The 15,136-nt window shown below is 42.0% G+C and overlaps 2 protein-coding genes across 4 annotated transcripts in view; both read right to left on the reverse strand.

Moving 5' to 3' along the window:
• Positions 1 to 3,570: 3,570 nt before the first annotated feature.
• On the reverse strand, positions 3,571 to 7,124 carry LOC102373331 (probable G-protein coupled receptor 141). Its single transcript, XM_006029756.3, has one exon. It carries the CDS (start codon positions 7,122 to 7,124, stop codon positions 6,219 to 6,221), a length of 906 nt encoding a protein of 301 aa, XP_006029818.1. The 3' UTR covers positions 3,571 to 6,218.
• A 1,942-nt stretch (positions 7,125 to 9,066) lies between these two features.
• The window catches only part of LOC102370561 (probable G-protein coupled receptor 141), a 37,526-nt gene continuing 31,456 nt past the window's right edge, over positions 9,067 to 15,136 (reverse strand). For all 3 annotated transcript variants that reach the window (XM_006029745.3, XM_006029747.3, XM_006029746.3), the window contains exon 3: positions 9,067 to 12,641. In XM_006029745.3, the coding sequence (XP_006029807.1) occupies positions 11,715 to 12,626 (912 nt within the window). In that variant the 5' untranslated portion in view covers positions 12,627 to 12,641 and the 3' untranslated portion in view covers positions 9,067 to 11,714. The remainder of the gene's footprint in view (positions 12,642 to 15,136) is intronic.

Raw genomic sequence — 15,136 nt, forward strand, 5'->3', positions numbered from 1 at the left:
AGTTAAAGGTAGTGCAAGGAATAACATGAAGGCAGCTGGCTTCTGTGGCTGGGGAGGACAGAGACCAGTCTGCATTTCTCCAGCTCTTTGATTTAGTCTTTTCTCTAGCACCTACAGCACATGGTCCCTTGGTTCACCTCTTAGTATCATAATTCCATTTTCCCTATATCCAAGAAATTCACTGGTTACCCACTATTCTCTGGACTTTCTCACCACAGGATTTTCATCCTAGGATCTCCTGGAATGAGCATAAGAATAGGCAGAACTGCCAAAATTGGGGAGTGTGACAACTTGTTTCCCAAACTGCCTGTCAACAGCAGGACTATTACATCTCTGCTTAGTGAATCTCTGCCTTCAGCTGTGAGTCCTTTCTGCCACTGGTAGTTGGAACTTACTTCTGACTATTGCTGGGAGGGGCAAAGGCTAGTCACACTTTAACTTCATTTTCTTTTCTATGGCAAAACAGTAACAATTTAAAGTGCAACAGAAGAGTTAAACCTAGTTAGCCACTGTCAGATATAAATTCTGCTTAGCAGAGACTCTTGCAAAACTTCATAAAAAGAAAAAATGCAGTGCTGGCTAATAAAAGTTTAAAAACACAACGTTAAGACTAATTCTCTTATGTTTAGATCGTGGATATTCATTTGGAGTGTGTATTAAAAACAGTTCATGCTTTATCCCATTAGAATTGCTGGTTAACTTAGGGCACGTCTACACGTCACCCTATGGCGATGTTGTTACTGTGCCATGCTTTAGTACTTCCTTCTGGAAGTACTAAAGTATGGCACAGTAATTGCCTGTACTGCATCGTGCATATGACACAGTTATTTTTCACGATGTACATTTGTCGCAAACAACCAAAATGACTCCAAAAGTAACATTGACTCTCTACACTGATTTCTCTTCACTGTAGCAGTGTGCAAAAATGGGGGCGCATGCCTCTATGGTGAAATAGCTGCTGATCACGTGTAGACCCATGTGATCACTACATCGCTGTAACAATGCACAACGGTGATGTAGCACGTCACTTCAGCAACATGGCACACCGCTACGGTGTTATAGGGTGACACGTACACACACCCTTATGGTTGCTACAGTGAGTAGGTATAATGAAGATGGCTGATGAGGCCAACCCAGGATTGACACACTCTGCTGCAGCACAGACACATGTTTCCATGTGGAGTGGGTAGCTCCCAATTCTTGATTCGGTCCACGACACTGCTTCTGCTGCTCCTGCTTCTCTGTCTCTTGTTGTCGTCATAAGATTTCAAAGTACTGAGATCCTTGCAACAGACTCTTCCTCCATCTGGGACAGTCCTCAGCTATAGTCTCCCACAAATTGATGTTGATGTTGCATTTTTTTAGCTGGCCTTGAAGAAGTGCTTTCTCTGTCTTCTTGACTGTATGCCTTGACTGAGCTGGGAGAATACAACTTGCTTTGGGAGTGTGGAGTTGGACATCCAGATGACATGGCCAGCCCATCGAAGTTGATGTCAGATGACCATCACCTTGATGCTCGTAGTGTTTGCTTGTGAGAGGATGCTAATGTTGGTGCATCTATCTTTCCCCTGGATTTGAAGGGTCATCTGCAGGCAGTGTTGATGGTACTTCTCCAGTGACTTGAGGTGCCTTCTGTATGTTGTCTGTGTCTCAGCTCCAGATGGTAAGGTGGTGATCACAACTGCATGATAAACCAAGAGCTTGGTTTTGGATCTGATGTCACAATCTTCAAACACCCATTTCCTCATGTGTTGAAGGCTACACTTGCACATTTGAGGTGAAGTTGTTGAGCCCCAGCTCAAGTCTGGGATCGTGCCCGGTATGCAAAAGCCAATAAAGATACCAGGGGTGAAAGTATAAAGATTTATTGCTAGCAATACAAGGTGCAAGCGGAATAATTTCACGTAACAAGCACACAGAGTCTTAATTATGAGCATCTTTTATACAGGAGTATTGGACCTTCATAAGCATTCTTGTTTGCTAATTGGTTATAAGGGAGTGACGCAAGGAGTTCTTTACTGAGCATGTCTCTATACCTGTGTTTTAGCTATGTATCTCATTTCCATACATGTATGTTTCATTAGCATACTTTCTCCCCACCTAGGCGCGTGATTTTTAGTATTTTAATGAGCTCTTTGCCCTAGTCCTCTGATTCTACTTTTGTTTTCAAGCCTCCTTTATCTAAGACTGTCTTCTCCTTATCATTGCAATTGAGCATTAGTTACAGAACAGAGACTTTTGCTTGGGCTATGTGTAGTGGTTTCTAGGTCAAACCTAACAAAGTTGGATTTCTTCATTGATGTCAGCCTTCTGACAGATGGCTTCTGAAGTACAGAAAATAATGCTTTCCAGAGTCTCATCACAAATCTGAATTACCAGAGCTGGGGACTGTTTATTAAGAGCTTGTTGATGAAGGACCTTTGGTCTTTCTTAGTGCAGCAACTTCGATAAGTGTCACCTAAGTTCTTGAGTCACGACTGTGGTGTGGTGCTCTGGGTGTTCACTGTTAGGATTGTCCATGATGGTCCTGATGTTCTGGTGGCAGAGCTTTACTGATACCTAGCATGTCCACAGGTGGTGGATAGAGGAATGATCTTCAGGGAAGGTTAGCAAGGGTAACTGATAAATAAGCAGTTGTGGAGTTGGACCAAGCAGCGGCAGTAACACCAGAATGCAGTGGGAAAAGCAATGCTTTCCTTCCTGAAAAGCCACAGATATCTTTGATGGTGCTGTGACATAGTGTACAGGTCACCACTATAATAAGCCAGCCAGCCCCCAGCCATGGGTCTATAAGTCCTCAACAGTGGAGCAAGCAGATGTTAGAATCTTGACAGCTGTGAAGGTGAATGAGATTTGCAATTGTCTTGGCTTGTTTGCCATTGGTTTTAGGTTTCCATTTTGTCAAGAGCTACGTGGGAGCTGATATGCAGTAGTTTCTTCATGATTAAAGAAATCACGCACAGGCGTGTTCCATGAAAACGGCTATTCCAGCATATTTTTCAAGCTCTTTGGTGACCAGCTACTGATGATAGGCAAGACTGTGAGGGTTGGAAGTTCCTAATCATAAACTGGTACAAAGTCAGCAGTTTCTAGAAGGTTGTCTAACACTTGGATGAGGCAGGAGTGCGATTTGGCCACTAACTGCAACTGAACAGCTCCCTTCAGGATCTGCTCTGCTCATCCCACCTGGGGAAGGGGCTAGAAAAGGCTCCCTAAACATAACCTGTCTACCTTCTTGACTGGATAACCACATCCAGTGAATCAACTTTACTGCGGTCAAAATCAATGAGGACACACAATCAATTTTGGGATCTGGAATATCAGTGTATGTATACATTTAAAAAAGAAATTACATGGAATTTTGGCAATATGTGCACATTTTACTTCAAATATAGTTAAATTTTACCTATGTAAATTTATTAGTTTTGAGAATAAATGCTTGCAACGTTAATACAGGGGTGTAGGTTGTACAAACCCTGATGAAGGGTTTTTGAACCAGAAAGCTTGCTTCAAAATTGTTCTCCACATATTTAAGTTGGTCTAATAAAAGATATCAGATTCACCCAAAGAACCTTGTCTGCAACATTAATATAATTTTTATTTAATTTATTTATATAGGTAGGAAGACCTTGAAGGAAGAGAAGTATTGATTTGGTTCACAGACATTTGTTATTATAAAATAAATGGAGAGTGTTGTTGAGACATGATGTGCTGTACAGAATGCATACAAGTCAGTAATGCTCTGCACACAGAAGGTGATGGTATAGGAAGGAATACTAATGAAAGGTAGTTATTCATCTTCTCTCCCAGGATTGTGGCATTAGTAAGGTTTAAACTCTTGCTGTCCCACATGAAAATTACTGACGTTCTCAACTAAGCCTAGTGTTGTATGAGCAGAACTGTTAAGAGATAAAGAAGGAGGTTCAGTCAGAAGGTTATAAGGGAAAGAAAACAATAGAGATTGGAATGAGACCTAGCCAGTTCTGCCATTTTGGCTGTTGGGTGAGGAAGAAAGCAATAAGCATTGTTGTAGTAGTGTGTGGAGAAGAAATCTTCTGCAGTGGTGGAATATATTGTGACAAACTGGAGATAAGCAATAGAGCATGAAGCAGACACAAGTGAGTTGAGTTCATGTAGAGGTAAGAGAGAAAGACTTGGCAGAGCCATGAAAAAGGGTTCAACCAGGTGATTTATGCAGCTAATTCACCAAATCTGTTAAAACATTCAAATATTCAACTGGCTCTAAATGAGAAAGTTGATCTTGATGCAGAAGATAAGAAAAAATGGAAATATACATTAACCATCCAGTCTTTAGAGCTAACAGTGATGAATGTTCTCTGTAGAGGTGTGCATGATAAAATAGATGTATGAAAGTTTGAGTAGCTTCCACAGAGTGATTTTTCTACATTTTTCCATGTCTTCATAATGCATAATTCTATTTTTTTAATCCCACTGTTCACAATGCTTCCATTTCTGTGAAGTATAATAGGCTGCTAAATCACACCATGCATATTAGCTTCTTCCCATCATTTCCAAGCAGCCAATATTTTTACCTTTTCAGTTTGCAGAGAGCACACATTTCTATGGAATTAATTTTATCCCAGGGACATTTTGGGAGGCCAGATTATTACCATCAAAACTGCACCAGAGCATCAATGAAAATAAATTGTTACCTTGGAGACTAAAATTGAAAGTGATTGTGGGAAAATACTAGGGCAGTCTGAAGAATATTCTAAATTAAATGACCTGTAGAGTTAACCAGGTGAGCTCTTAGACAAAAATGGACAAGTCTATAAACAAGAAAAATAAATGCTGGATTTTGATTTTAACAGCAGAATCCACAGTAATATGTAATTGCTGGAAACATTTTCACAGCATGGCAGAGACAGAAATCAGCTCTTTCCTTCTCTCAACCCTGTATTCAAAAGTGAATTCAGGAGAAATCTGAGAGATACGTGCATTCCTTGCTGCTAAAGAGTTTGGCTCAATTAAAGTAGAAGTATATAGTTTCATTCTAGTGTGGGAACAGCATGGTTTAAGAAGCCACCAATGTTTTATCACAGATGGTTGTTACAAGGGGCAGATCCAAGAGTGGTGCAATGGCATGGATGCATCCCCACTTCAGCTGTGCTCCACAAATGCAGTAAACTCTCAGAGCTCACCATCACTTCAGCACAGCTTCTTCTCAGGGCTCTGCATGTGCTGCAAGCACTATGAGCTCACCACTGATGAGTGCGGGCTCTTCAAAAAACCCTGCTACAAAGCAGCTCTGGATCCTGACGCTCAGTCGCTCCAAAGCATCCCTAAATCAGGGACTCTGGGAAGAGTCCAGACTGGTGAGCTCAGCAGCTGCTGAGAGTTCACTGGGCTCCAGGATCACAGCAGTGGGCTATGGCCACATGATCTGCTCAATGAGCTTTCTTCACTGCCCATGTACCCCACCCCAAAAGGGTATGTGCCCGCATTCCCATTGCCACAATCCTGGACCCACCCACAGTTGTCACTGAATTAACATATACATGAAAGGCACATAAATCTACATATTAAATTACATAAATTACCATCTTTTTATTTTGTGTCCTCTCAACACACTATTTTGTACAAATCATCTCTCTTTCCATTCTTTGAAATGGCATTGGCACTAGGGTTTCCATTTTCACACCACACAGCGATACCTATTCTGATAGACTAGTGCTTAGTTGTGGGAAACTTTCACCTAATCAAGTATATACTCTTGGTTTTGAGGCCTGTAAAATAAATATTGACAGCATGTATAATATTTCTGCCTCATTTTTGCTAATTATTACCTAAAAGAGGGCTGTGCAATTTGCAACCCACAGCTGGGTTATTAACTGGCTGCTTCTCCCTCCACTCGTCATTCTGCCACTGCCAGAGTCTCCGGACTCCCCCTGCCTCTTCCTCCAGCTTCTGCTTCCTGCCCTTGCCCCTGGGGACAGGAGGAGCCTGGGGAATCCATGTAATCTGTGCATCCTGGGAGTCCAGGTGCTGGGTTGGGCAGGGGGAGAGGGGCTGCGAATCAGTACAGCCCACAGTGGGCTGGAAGTGGGGAGGTCCAAGGGAGTCCATGCAGCCTGAATGGTGTGTGCCTGCAGCTGTTCAGATTTTGGACAGCCTTGATTTAAAAAAATACAGACAAAGCTCACGAGCTTTCCTCTCACTCAATAGTATGGAAGACAGGTTGTGAAGGAACAGTGAAGCTAACAACAGGTAAACTTGTTTCGGACCATCATAACCTTCTGCTTAAGGAAACGGCTTCCACTCAGCACAAATGCCAATAAATCAAGACAGCTGACAGCTGTTATACTCAAGGTGATTTCATTGTAATTCGATAATTGATTAATTTCATTCATATGCTGAATGTAGTAGATTCTAAAAAGATGATATGGAAGGAAACAAATGATTATGACAGTTAGGAAAATTAAGCTTTTTATCTGAGCCCAGAATTCTTGATGTGACCAGATAGAGCCTGAAAGCCTTTTCACCACCTTGAGAATGATGACGATTTGCAAGGCCAAGAGGATACAAGTGATACAGAATACACTTGTGATCATGATGTAATTCAGTACTTTCACACTGCCTTGCTTTAGTTCTTCTTGGAAATTAAAACATGTAGTATTATTATATGTTCCAGAGGTCCCATATTGAAAACGAAACACAGGCACCACAATGAGAGAGACTACAGTCCACACGGCAGCACTGGCCCCCACGGCATGAAGCTTCCTGTAGAACTCCACCTTGTCCTTCCACTGGAAGAAGACGAGCCACCTAATAACCAGGGTGACAACGTAGAACAGAAAAGTCAGGTACATGTGGATGTGAAGTGTAGCGCTCACTGCTTTGCAAAAGGGCAGTCCAAAAACCCACTTCCCATTAATATAGTAATGAAGCCGAAATGGCACCGTTAGGAGGAGGAGGCTGTGCACCACGACCAGGTTCACGATTGCTGTGGTGGTCACGGACAGAGTGTTCATTTTAACTAGAAAAAATGACATTGCAATGACTCCAGTCACACCTCCAATAAAGGCTACTGAATACACTGTAGTCAGTATGGTCTGTGCAATTCCAAGCTGAGTGGTGTTGGACACTGATGCCTCTCCAGTCATGGTCATGAAATCTCTCTCACTCCCCCTGAAACAAAAGTCTCACCGGGAAAAGAGATCCCGGGGCGTGCCTGACATTTGATAAGGAAGAGCTGTGTCTGGTCGTCAGCTAGTCCGGGCAAAGTTATCTAAGGCAGTCCCATCTGGGTCGCCAAAAACTGTTGAGCCCCAGCTCAAGTCTGGGATCGTGCCCGGTATGCAAAAGCCAATAAAGATACCAGGGGTGAAAGTATAAAGATTTATTGCTAGCAATACAAGGTGCAAGCGGAATAATTTCACGTAACAAGCACACAGAGTCTTAATTATGAGCATCTTTTATACAGGAGTATTGGACCTTCATAAGCATTCTTGTTTGCTAATTGGTTATAAGGGAGTGACGCAAGGAGTTCTTTACTGCGCATGTCTCTATACCTGTGTTTTAGCTATGTATCTCATTTCCATACATGTATGTTTCATTAGCATACTTTCTCCCCACCTAGGGGTGTGAATCTTAATATTTAAATCAGCTCTTTGCCCTACTCCACTAATTCTATTTTTGTTTTCAAGTCTCCTTTATCTAAGACTGTCTTCTCCTTATCATTGCAATTGAGCATTAGTTACAGAACAGAGACTTTTGCTTGGGCTATGTGTAGTGGTTTCTAGGTCAAACCTAACAAAGTTGGATTTCTTCATTGATGTCAGCCTTCTGACAGATGGCTTCTGAAGTACAGAAAATAATGCTTTCCAGAGTCTCATCACAAATCTGAATTACCAGAGCTGGGGACTGTTTATTAAGAGCTTGTTGATGAAGGACCTTTGGTCTTTCTTAGTGCAGCAACTTCGATAAGTGTCACCTAAGTTCTTGAGTCACGACTGTGGTGTGGTGCTCTGGGTGTTCACTGTTAGGATTGTCCATGATGGTCCTGATGTTCTGGTGGCAGAGCTTTACTGATACCTAGCATGTCCACAGGTGGTGGATAGAGGAATGATCTTCAGGGAAGGTTAGCAAGGGTAACTGATAAATAAGCAGTTGTGGAGTTGGACCAAGCAGCGGCAGTAACACCAGAATGCAGTGGGAAAAGCAATGCTTTCCTTCCTGAAAAGCCACAGATATCTTTGATGGTGCTGTGACATAGTGTACAGGTCACCACTATAATAAGCCAGCCAGCCCCCAGCCATGGGTCTATAAGTCCTCAACAGTGGAGCAAGCAGATGTTAGAATCTTGACAGCTGTGAAGGTGAATGAGATTTGCAATTGTCTTGGCTTGTTTGCCATTGGTTTTAGGTTTCCATTTTGTCAAGAGCTACGTGGGAGCTGATATGCAGTAGTTTCTTCATGATTAAAGAAATCACGCACAGGCGTGTTCCATGAAAACGGCTATTCCAGCATATTTTTCAAGCTCTTTGGTGACCAGCTACTGATGATAGGCAAGACTGTGAGGGTTGGAAGTTCCTAATCATAAACTGGTACAAAGTCAGCAGTTTCTAGAAGGTTGTCTAACACTTGGATGAGGCAGGAGTGCGATTTGGCCACTAACTGCAACTGAACAGCTCCCTTCAGGATCTGCTCTGCTCATCCCACCTGGGGAAGGGGCTAGAAAAGGCTCCCTAAACATAACCTGTCTACCTTCTTGACTGGATAACCACATCCAGTGAATCAACTTTACTGCGGTCAAAATCAATGAGGACACACAATCAATTTTGGGATCTGGAATATCAGTGTATGTATACATTTAAAAAAGAAATTACATGGAATTTTGGCAATATGTGCACATTTTACTTCAAATATAGTTAAATTTTACCTATGTAAATTTATTAGTTTTGAGAATAAATGCTTGCAACGTTAATACAGGGGTGTAGGTTGTACAAACCCTGATGAAGGGTTTTTGAACCAGAAAGCTTGCTTCAAAATTGTTCTCCACATATTTAAGTTGGTCTAATAAAAGATATCAGATTCACCCAAAGAACCTTGTCTGCAACATTAATATAATTTTTATTTAATTTATTTATATAGGTAGGAAGACCTTGAAGGAAGAGAAGTATTGATTTGGTTCACAGACATTTGTTATTATAAAATAAATGGAGAGTGTTGTTGAGACATGATGTGCTGTACAGAATGCATACAAGTCAGTAATGCTCTGCACACAGAAGGTGATGGTATAGGAAGGAATACTAATGAAAGGTAGTTATTCATCTTCTCTCCCAGGATTGTGGCATTAGTAAGGTTTAAACTCTTGCTGTCCCACATGAAAATTACTGACGTTCTCAACTAAGCCTAGTGTTGTATGAGCAGAACTGTTAAGAGATAAAGAAGGAGGTTCAGTCAGAAGGTTATAAGGGAAAGAAAACAATAGAGATTGGAATGAGACCTAGCCAGTTCTGCCATTTTGGCTGTTGGGTGAGGAAGAAAGCAATAAGCATTGTTGTAGTAGTGTGTGGAGAAGAAATCTTCTGCAGTGGTGGAATATATTGTGACAAACTGGAGATAAGCAATAGAGCATGAAGCAGACACAAGTGAGTTGAGTTCATGTAGAGGTAAGAGAGAAAGACTTGGCAGAGCCATGAAAAAGGGTTCAACCAGGTGATTTATGCAGCTAATTCACCAAATCTGTTAAAACATTCAAATATTCAACTGGCTCTAAATGAGAAAGTTGATCTTGATGCAGAAGATAAGAAAAAATGGAAATATACATTAACCATCCAGTCTTTAGAGCTAACAGTGATGAATGTTCTCTGTAGAGGTGTGCATGATAAAATAGATGTATGAAAGTTTGAGTAGCTTCCACAGAGTGATTTTTCTACATTTTTCCATGTCTTCATAATGCATAATTCTATTTTTTTAATCCCACTGTTCACAATGCTTCCATTTCTGTGAAGTATAATAGGCTGCTAAATCACACCATGCATATTAGCTTCTTCCCATCATTTCCAAGCAGCCAATATTTTTACCTTTTCAGTTTGCAGAGAGCACACATTTCTATGGAATTAATTTTATCCCAGGGACATTTTGGGAGGCCAGATTATTACCATCAAAACTGCACCAGAGCATCAATGAAAATAAATTGTTACCTTGGAGACTAAAATTGAAAGTGATTGTGGGAAAATACTAGGGCAGTCTGAAGAATATTCTAAATTAAATGACCTGTAGAGTTAACCAGGTGAGCTCTTAGACAAAAATGGACAAGTCTATAAACAAGAAAAATAAATGCTGGATTTTGATTTTAACAGCAGAATCCACAGTAATATGTAATTGCTGGAAACATTTTCACAGCATGGCAGAGACAGAAATCAGCTCTTTCCTTCTCTCAACCCTGTATTCAAAAGTGAATTCAGGAGAAATCTGAGAGATACGTGCATTCCTTGCTGCTAAAGAGTTTGGCTCAATTAAAGTAGAAGTATATAGTTTCATTCTAGTGTGGGAACAGCATGGTTTAAGAAGCCACCAATGTTTTATCACAGATGGTTGTTACAAGGGGCAGATCCAAGAGTGGTGCAATGGCATGGATGCATCCCCACTTCAGCTGTGCTCCACAAATGCAGTAAACTCTCAGAGCTCACCATCACTTCAGCACAGCTTCTTCTCAGGGCTCTGCATGTGCTGCAAGCACTATGAGCTCACCACTGATGAGTGCGGGCTCTTCAAAAAACCCTGCTACAAAGCAGCTCTGGATCCTGACGCTCAGTCGCTCCAAAGCATCCCTAAATCAGGGACTCTGGGAAGAGTCCAGACTGGTGAGCTCAGCAGCTGCTGAGAGTTCACTGGGCTCCAGGATCACAGCAGTGGGCTATGGCCACATGATCTGCTCAATGAGCTTTCTTCACTGCCCATGTACCCCACCCCAAAAGGGTATGTGCCCGCATTCCCATTGCCACAATCCTGGACCCACCCACAGTTGTCACTGAATTAACATATACATGAAAGGCACATAAATCTACATATTAAATTACATAAATTACCATCTTTTTATTTTGTGTCCTCTCAACACACTATTTTGTACAAATCATCTCTCTTTCCATTCTTTGAAATGGCATTGGCACTAGGGTTTCCATTTTCACACCACACAGCGATACCTATTCTGATAGACTAGTGCTTAGTTGTGGGAAACTTTCACCTAATCAAGTATATACTCTTGGTTTTGAGGCCTGTAAAATAAATATTGACAGCATGTATAATATTTCTGCCTCATTTTTGCTAATTATTACCTAAAAGAGGGCTGTGCAATTTGCAACCCACAGCTGGGTTATTAACTGGCTGCTTCTCCCTCCACTCGTCATTCTGCCACTGCCAGAGTCTCCGGACTCCCCCTGCCTCTTCCTCCAGCTTCTGCTTCCTGCCCTTGCCCCTGGGGACAGGAGGAGCCTGGGGAATCCATGTAATCTGTGCATCCTGGGAGTCCAGGTGCTGGGTTGGGCAGGGGGAGAGGGGCTGCGAATCAGTACAGCCCACAGTGGGCTGGAAGTGGGGAGGTCCAAGGGAGTCCATGCAGCCTGAATGGTGTGTGCCTGCAGCTGTTCAGATTTTGGACAGCCTTGATTTAAAAAAATACAGACAAAGCTCACGAGCTTTCCTCTCACTCAATAGTATGGAAGACAGGTTGTGAAGGAACAGTGAAGCTAACAACAGGTAAACTTGTTTCGGACCATCATAACCTTCTGCTTAAGGAAACGGCTTCCACTCAGCACAAATGCCAATAAATCAAGACAGCTGACAGCTGTTATACTCAAGGTGATTTCATTGTAATTCGATAATTGATTAATTTCATTCATATGCTGAATGTAGTAGATTCTAAAAAGATGATATGGAAGGAAACAAATGATTATGACAGTTAGGAAAATTAAGCTTTTTATCTGAGCCCAGAATTCTTGATGTGACCAGATAGAGCCTGAAAGCCTTTTCACCACCTTGAGAATGATGACGATTTGCAAGGCCAAGAGGATACAAGTGATACAGAATACACTTGTGATCATGATGTAATTCAGTACTTTCACACTGCCTTGCTTTAGTTCTTCTTGGAAATTAAAACATGTAGTATTATTATATGTTCCAGAGGTCCCATATTGAAAACGAAACACAGGCACCACAATGAGAGAGACTACAGTCCACACGGCAGCACTGGCCCCCACGGCATGAAGCTTCCTGTAGAACTCCACCTTGTCCTTCCACTGGAAGAAGACGAGCCACCTAATAACCAGGGTGACAACGTAGAACAGAAAAGTCAGGTACATGTGGATGTGAAGTGTAGCGCTCACTGCTTTGCAAAAGGGCAGTCCAAAAACCCACTTCCCATTAATATAGTAATGAAGCCGAAATGGCACCGTTAGGAGGAGGAGGCTGTGCACCACGACCAGGTTCACGATTGCTGTGGTGGTCACGGACAGAGTGTTCATTTTAACTAGAAAAAATGACATTGCAATGACTCCAGTCACACCTCCAATAAAGGCTACTGAATACACTGTAGTCAGTATGGTCTGTGCAATTCCAAGCTGAGTGGTGTTGGATGCTGGTGCTTCCCCAGTCATGTTCATGAAACCTCTCTTGTACTGTTAAAAAAAAAGGAGAGGGAGAGAGAGAGAAAAAAACCCACATCAATGTGATTAAATACTAAAGCTGGACTTGTGTTCAACTGCATTCTGGCTCCACTGGTACAAGCATAATCCTAGAGGGGCTGGGATTATTATATTCCTTGGACGGGTCAGTAAAATTGATTTTATCTATTACTGACATATTCTGAAGGATAAGGAAAGAACAGCACTAAACCCTGAATTTACAGCTCACTCTCAGGTGGAAAAGACAGGAGGAAATTGTTCAACTTATTAAAATGTTACCAGGCATAAAATTAAAAACAGTTATGAAGTGTTATTATAAAACCAAGGCAGGAGATAGCTTTTTGGCCAGATTATTTGAGTGCCACATTTTTTTGTCATCTGTTAACAATGCAGTTCTTTACTCCTTAAGAGCTACATAAGTATTGCCACCGACTAGGGCTGTGTGAAGCTTCAGCTGCTGATTTGATTTGGCAGAGATCTGGCCCAATTTGGTGGCCAAATCTCCAAATCCGAATCGAATCAGGAGACCCTTGAACCTCTCCAAATCAAATAGGAGACCTTCAAATTGATTCAGAGAGATTCAGAGAGATTTGGCAATTCGGACATAGACACAACTTTAATAGTTTTTTCTACATACCTCAAATTACAGCTCATGAACAATGAAATGGTGGGGTGGATGAAGTGTCCCACAGGATTGTGGAGGGGGTCCCCAGTGCTCTCGGTGGCAGACCCAGAAGTGGACCAGAAGCACTTCTGGGACCACCGTGGAGTGCGCAGGGGACCTCCATTCCCTGGCTTGGCAACAGGTGCCTCCTGGGTCTGGGGGGACACCTGCGGTCCACCGCTGAGCATGCGGGGGGCCCCCCTGCACTCCTGTAGGACACTCCATCTGCCCTACCATCTCAGCATTCATGAGCTATGCCTGGTACCTTGAGGTATGTAGAAAAAACATTTAAAGCTGTGTCTATGGCCAAATCGCTGATTCTCCAAATCAGCATCAAATCTTCATATTCAGCTGAATCGAATCAGGACAGTGATCCAAATCAACAAATCGAATCACTGTCCTCCGAATCAGGCTGAATCTGAATTGAATACAGCCCGCTTTGCACACCCCTACCATAGACACAATGCTGTGCTAGAATACTGCTGCTTGGTCATTAGAGTCAGTTTTGTTTATTTGTTACACAAATTTCTATTCTAAGGGCTTGATGTTAATGTTAACCATATGCTTCTTCACTAAAACCACAAATTTTGGATGTGTCTGAGAATAGAGTTTTTCTGGAGGGTCTGTACATAATGTATTTATATATGCAATACAACTTCAATATAAGAAACCCTACTTATAGCAACCCCTGGTTTTTAAAACTCCCAGAAACCAGAGCCATTTTTTTCATTTTTGTGACTTGTCAGATTGACTAAAATTATTGTAGCAAATACCTTCTCTTAGTGGACTTTTCTGTTACAATGAGGTTGTAGCATGATACACATTTATTGTGTTTATTTTATGGGTTTGCTGCTACCACAGCTGAACGGTAATGCTAAGAGGCAGAGTCCCCCTAGTAGAAATATGGTATATGCAAGCAGAAGTAGTTCGCTGCTGGCTTTGTTTCCTATCTCTTTGAACAACAGAAGTTCTGCTGGCAGAAGCTTTTTCTGTTGGCATAGCTGTGTGCAAATGGAGGGTGTTGCCAGCAGAAGCAAAAGTCTCATCTTTTCATACTCCTAGCTGTCATAGTATAGATGTTTGCCATAAATTACATTTCTTCTCTGGTGATAAAGGAAGTTAATTATAATTCTGATGATTCCATTATGATGGCATTTGTTAAATATTACAAAAAGTGTTTATATTGCAAGAATTTAAAATCAGCTTGGAACCCTCTACACTTCACTGCAGTTACATTTTGGGGAGCCGTGCCCTAAAAGTTGCAGTTCTCCTGCCTAGATTGGAACAACTGCAATAGAGAATCAGCTTTGCAACACTCAACTGCATATATGCAACACAAAGCAAGTTCCTAGAGCTGACTGAAAAGAAGGTATCTTGATCTGTTGAAATGTGACATGGGATTGGGAGGCCAAAGATCCTCCTGACCATGTTATAGGAGTAGGGGCAGATGAAGGGAGGTGCACTGGTATGCTTGCACCCCCCTTTGGGCACTTACACACATGCGGGGAGCCTGCTCCAATGAGCTGGAATCCAGCAGATTGGAGCAGACTCAGTTACTTGTAAATTGATGCACTCTGGCAGCCGTGTGCATCATGTGTATCAGTGGCTCAGCATGCCTCCACACTGAGAAAATGCCGGCAGTGCACTTTGAACTAAAATACATTCCATGTGCCTTAGTTCACAGTGCTTTGCTGCCATTTTCTCAGTGCGGGAACACACTGCGTTGCTAATACACATGACGCGCAGACACTTTTAATTAGCGTGGCTTTCTAACTAAAATGACTGGTGCTGCATCAGAACCATATGTAAAAATGCCCTTTTATTC

This window comes from Alligator sinensis, unplaced genomic scaffold (assembly GCF_000455745.1).
Source record: "Alligator sinensis unplaced genomic scaffold, ASM45574v1 scaffold254_2, whole genome shotgun sequence".
In the NCBI taxonomy this organism is placed as follows: domain Eukaryota; kingdom Metazoa; phylum Chordata; order Crocodylia; family Alligatoridae; genus Alligator; species Alligator sinensis.

Bases quoted from the DNA above. Each gene is read 5' to 3' on its own strand.
- LOC102373331 (XM_006029756.3), bottom strand. From the start codon at position 7,124: ATGACTGGAGAGGCATCAGTGTCCAACACCACTCAGCTTGGAATTGCA.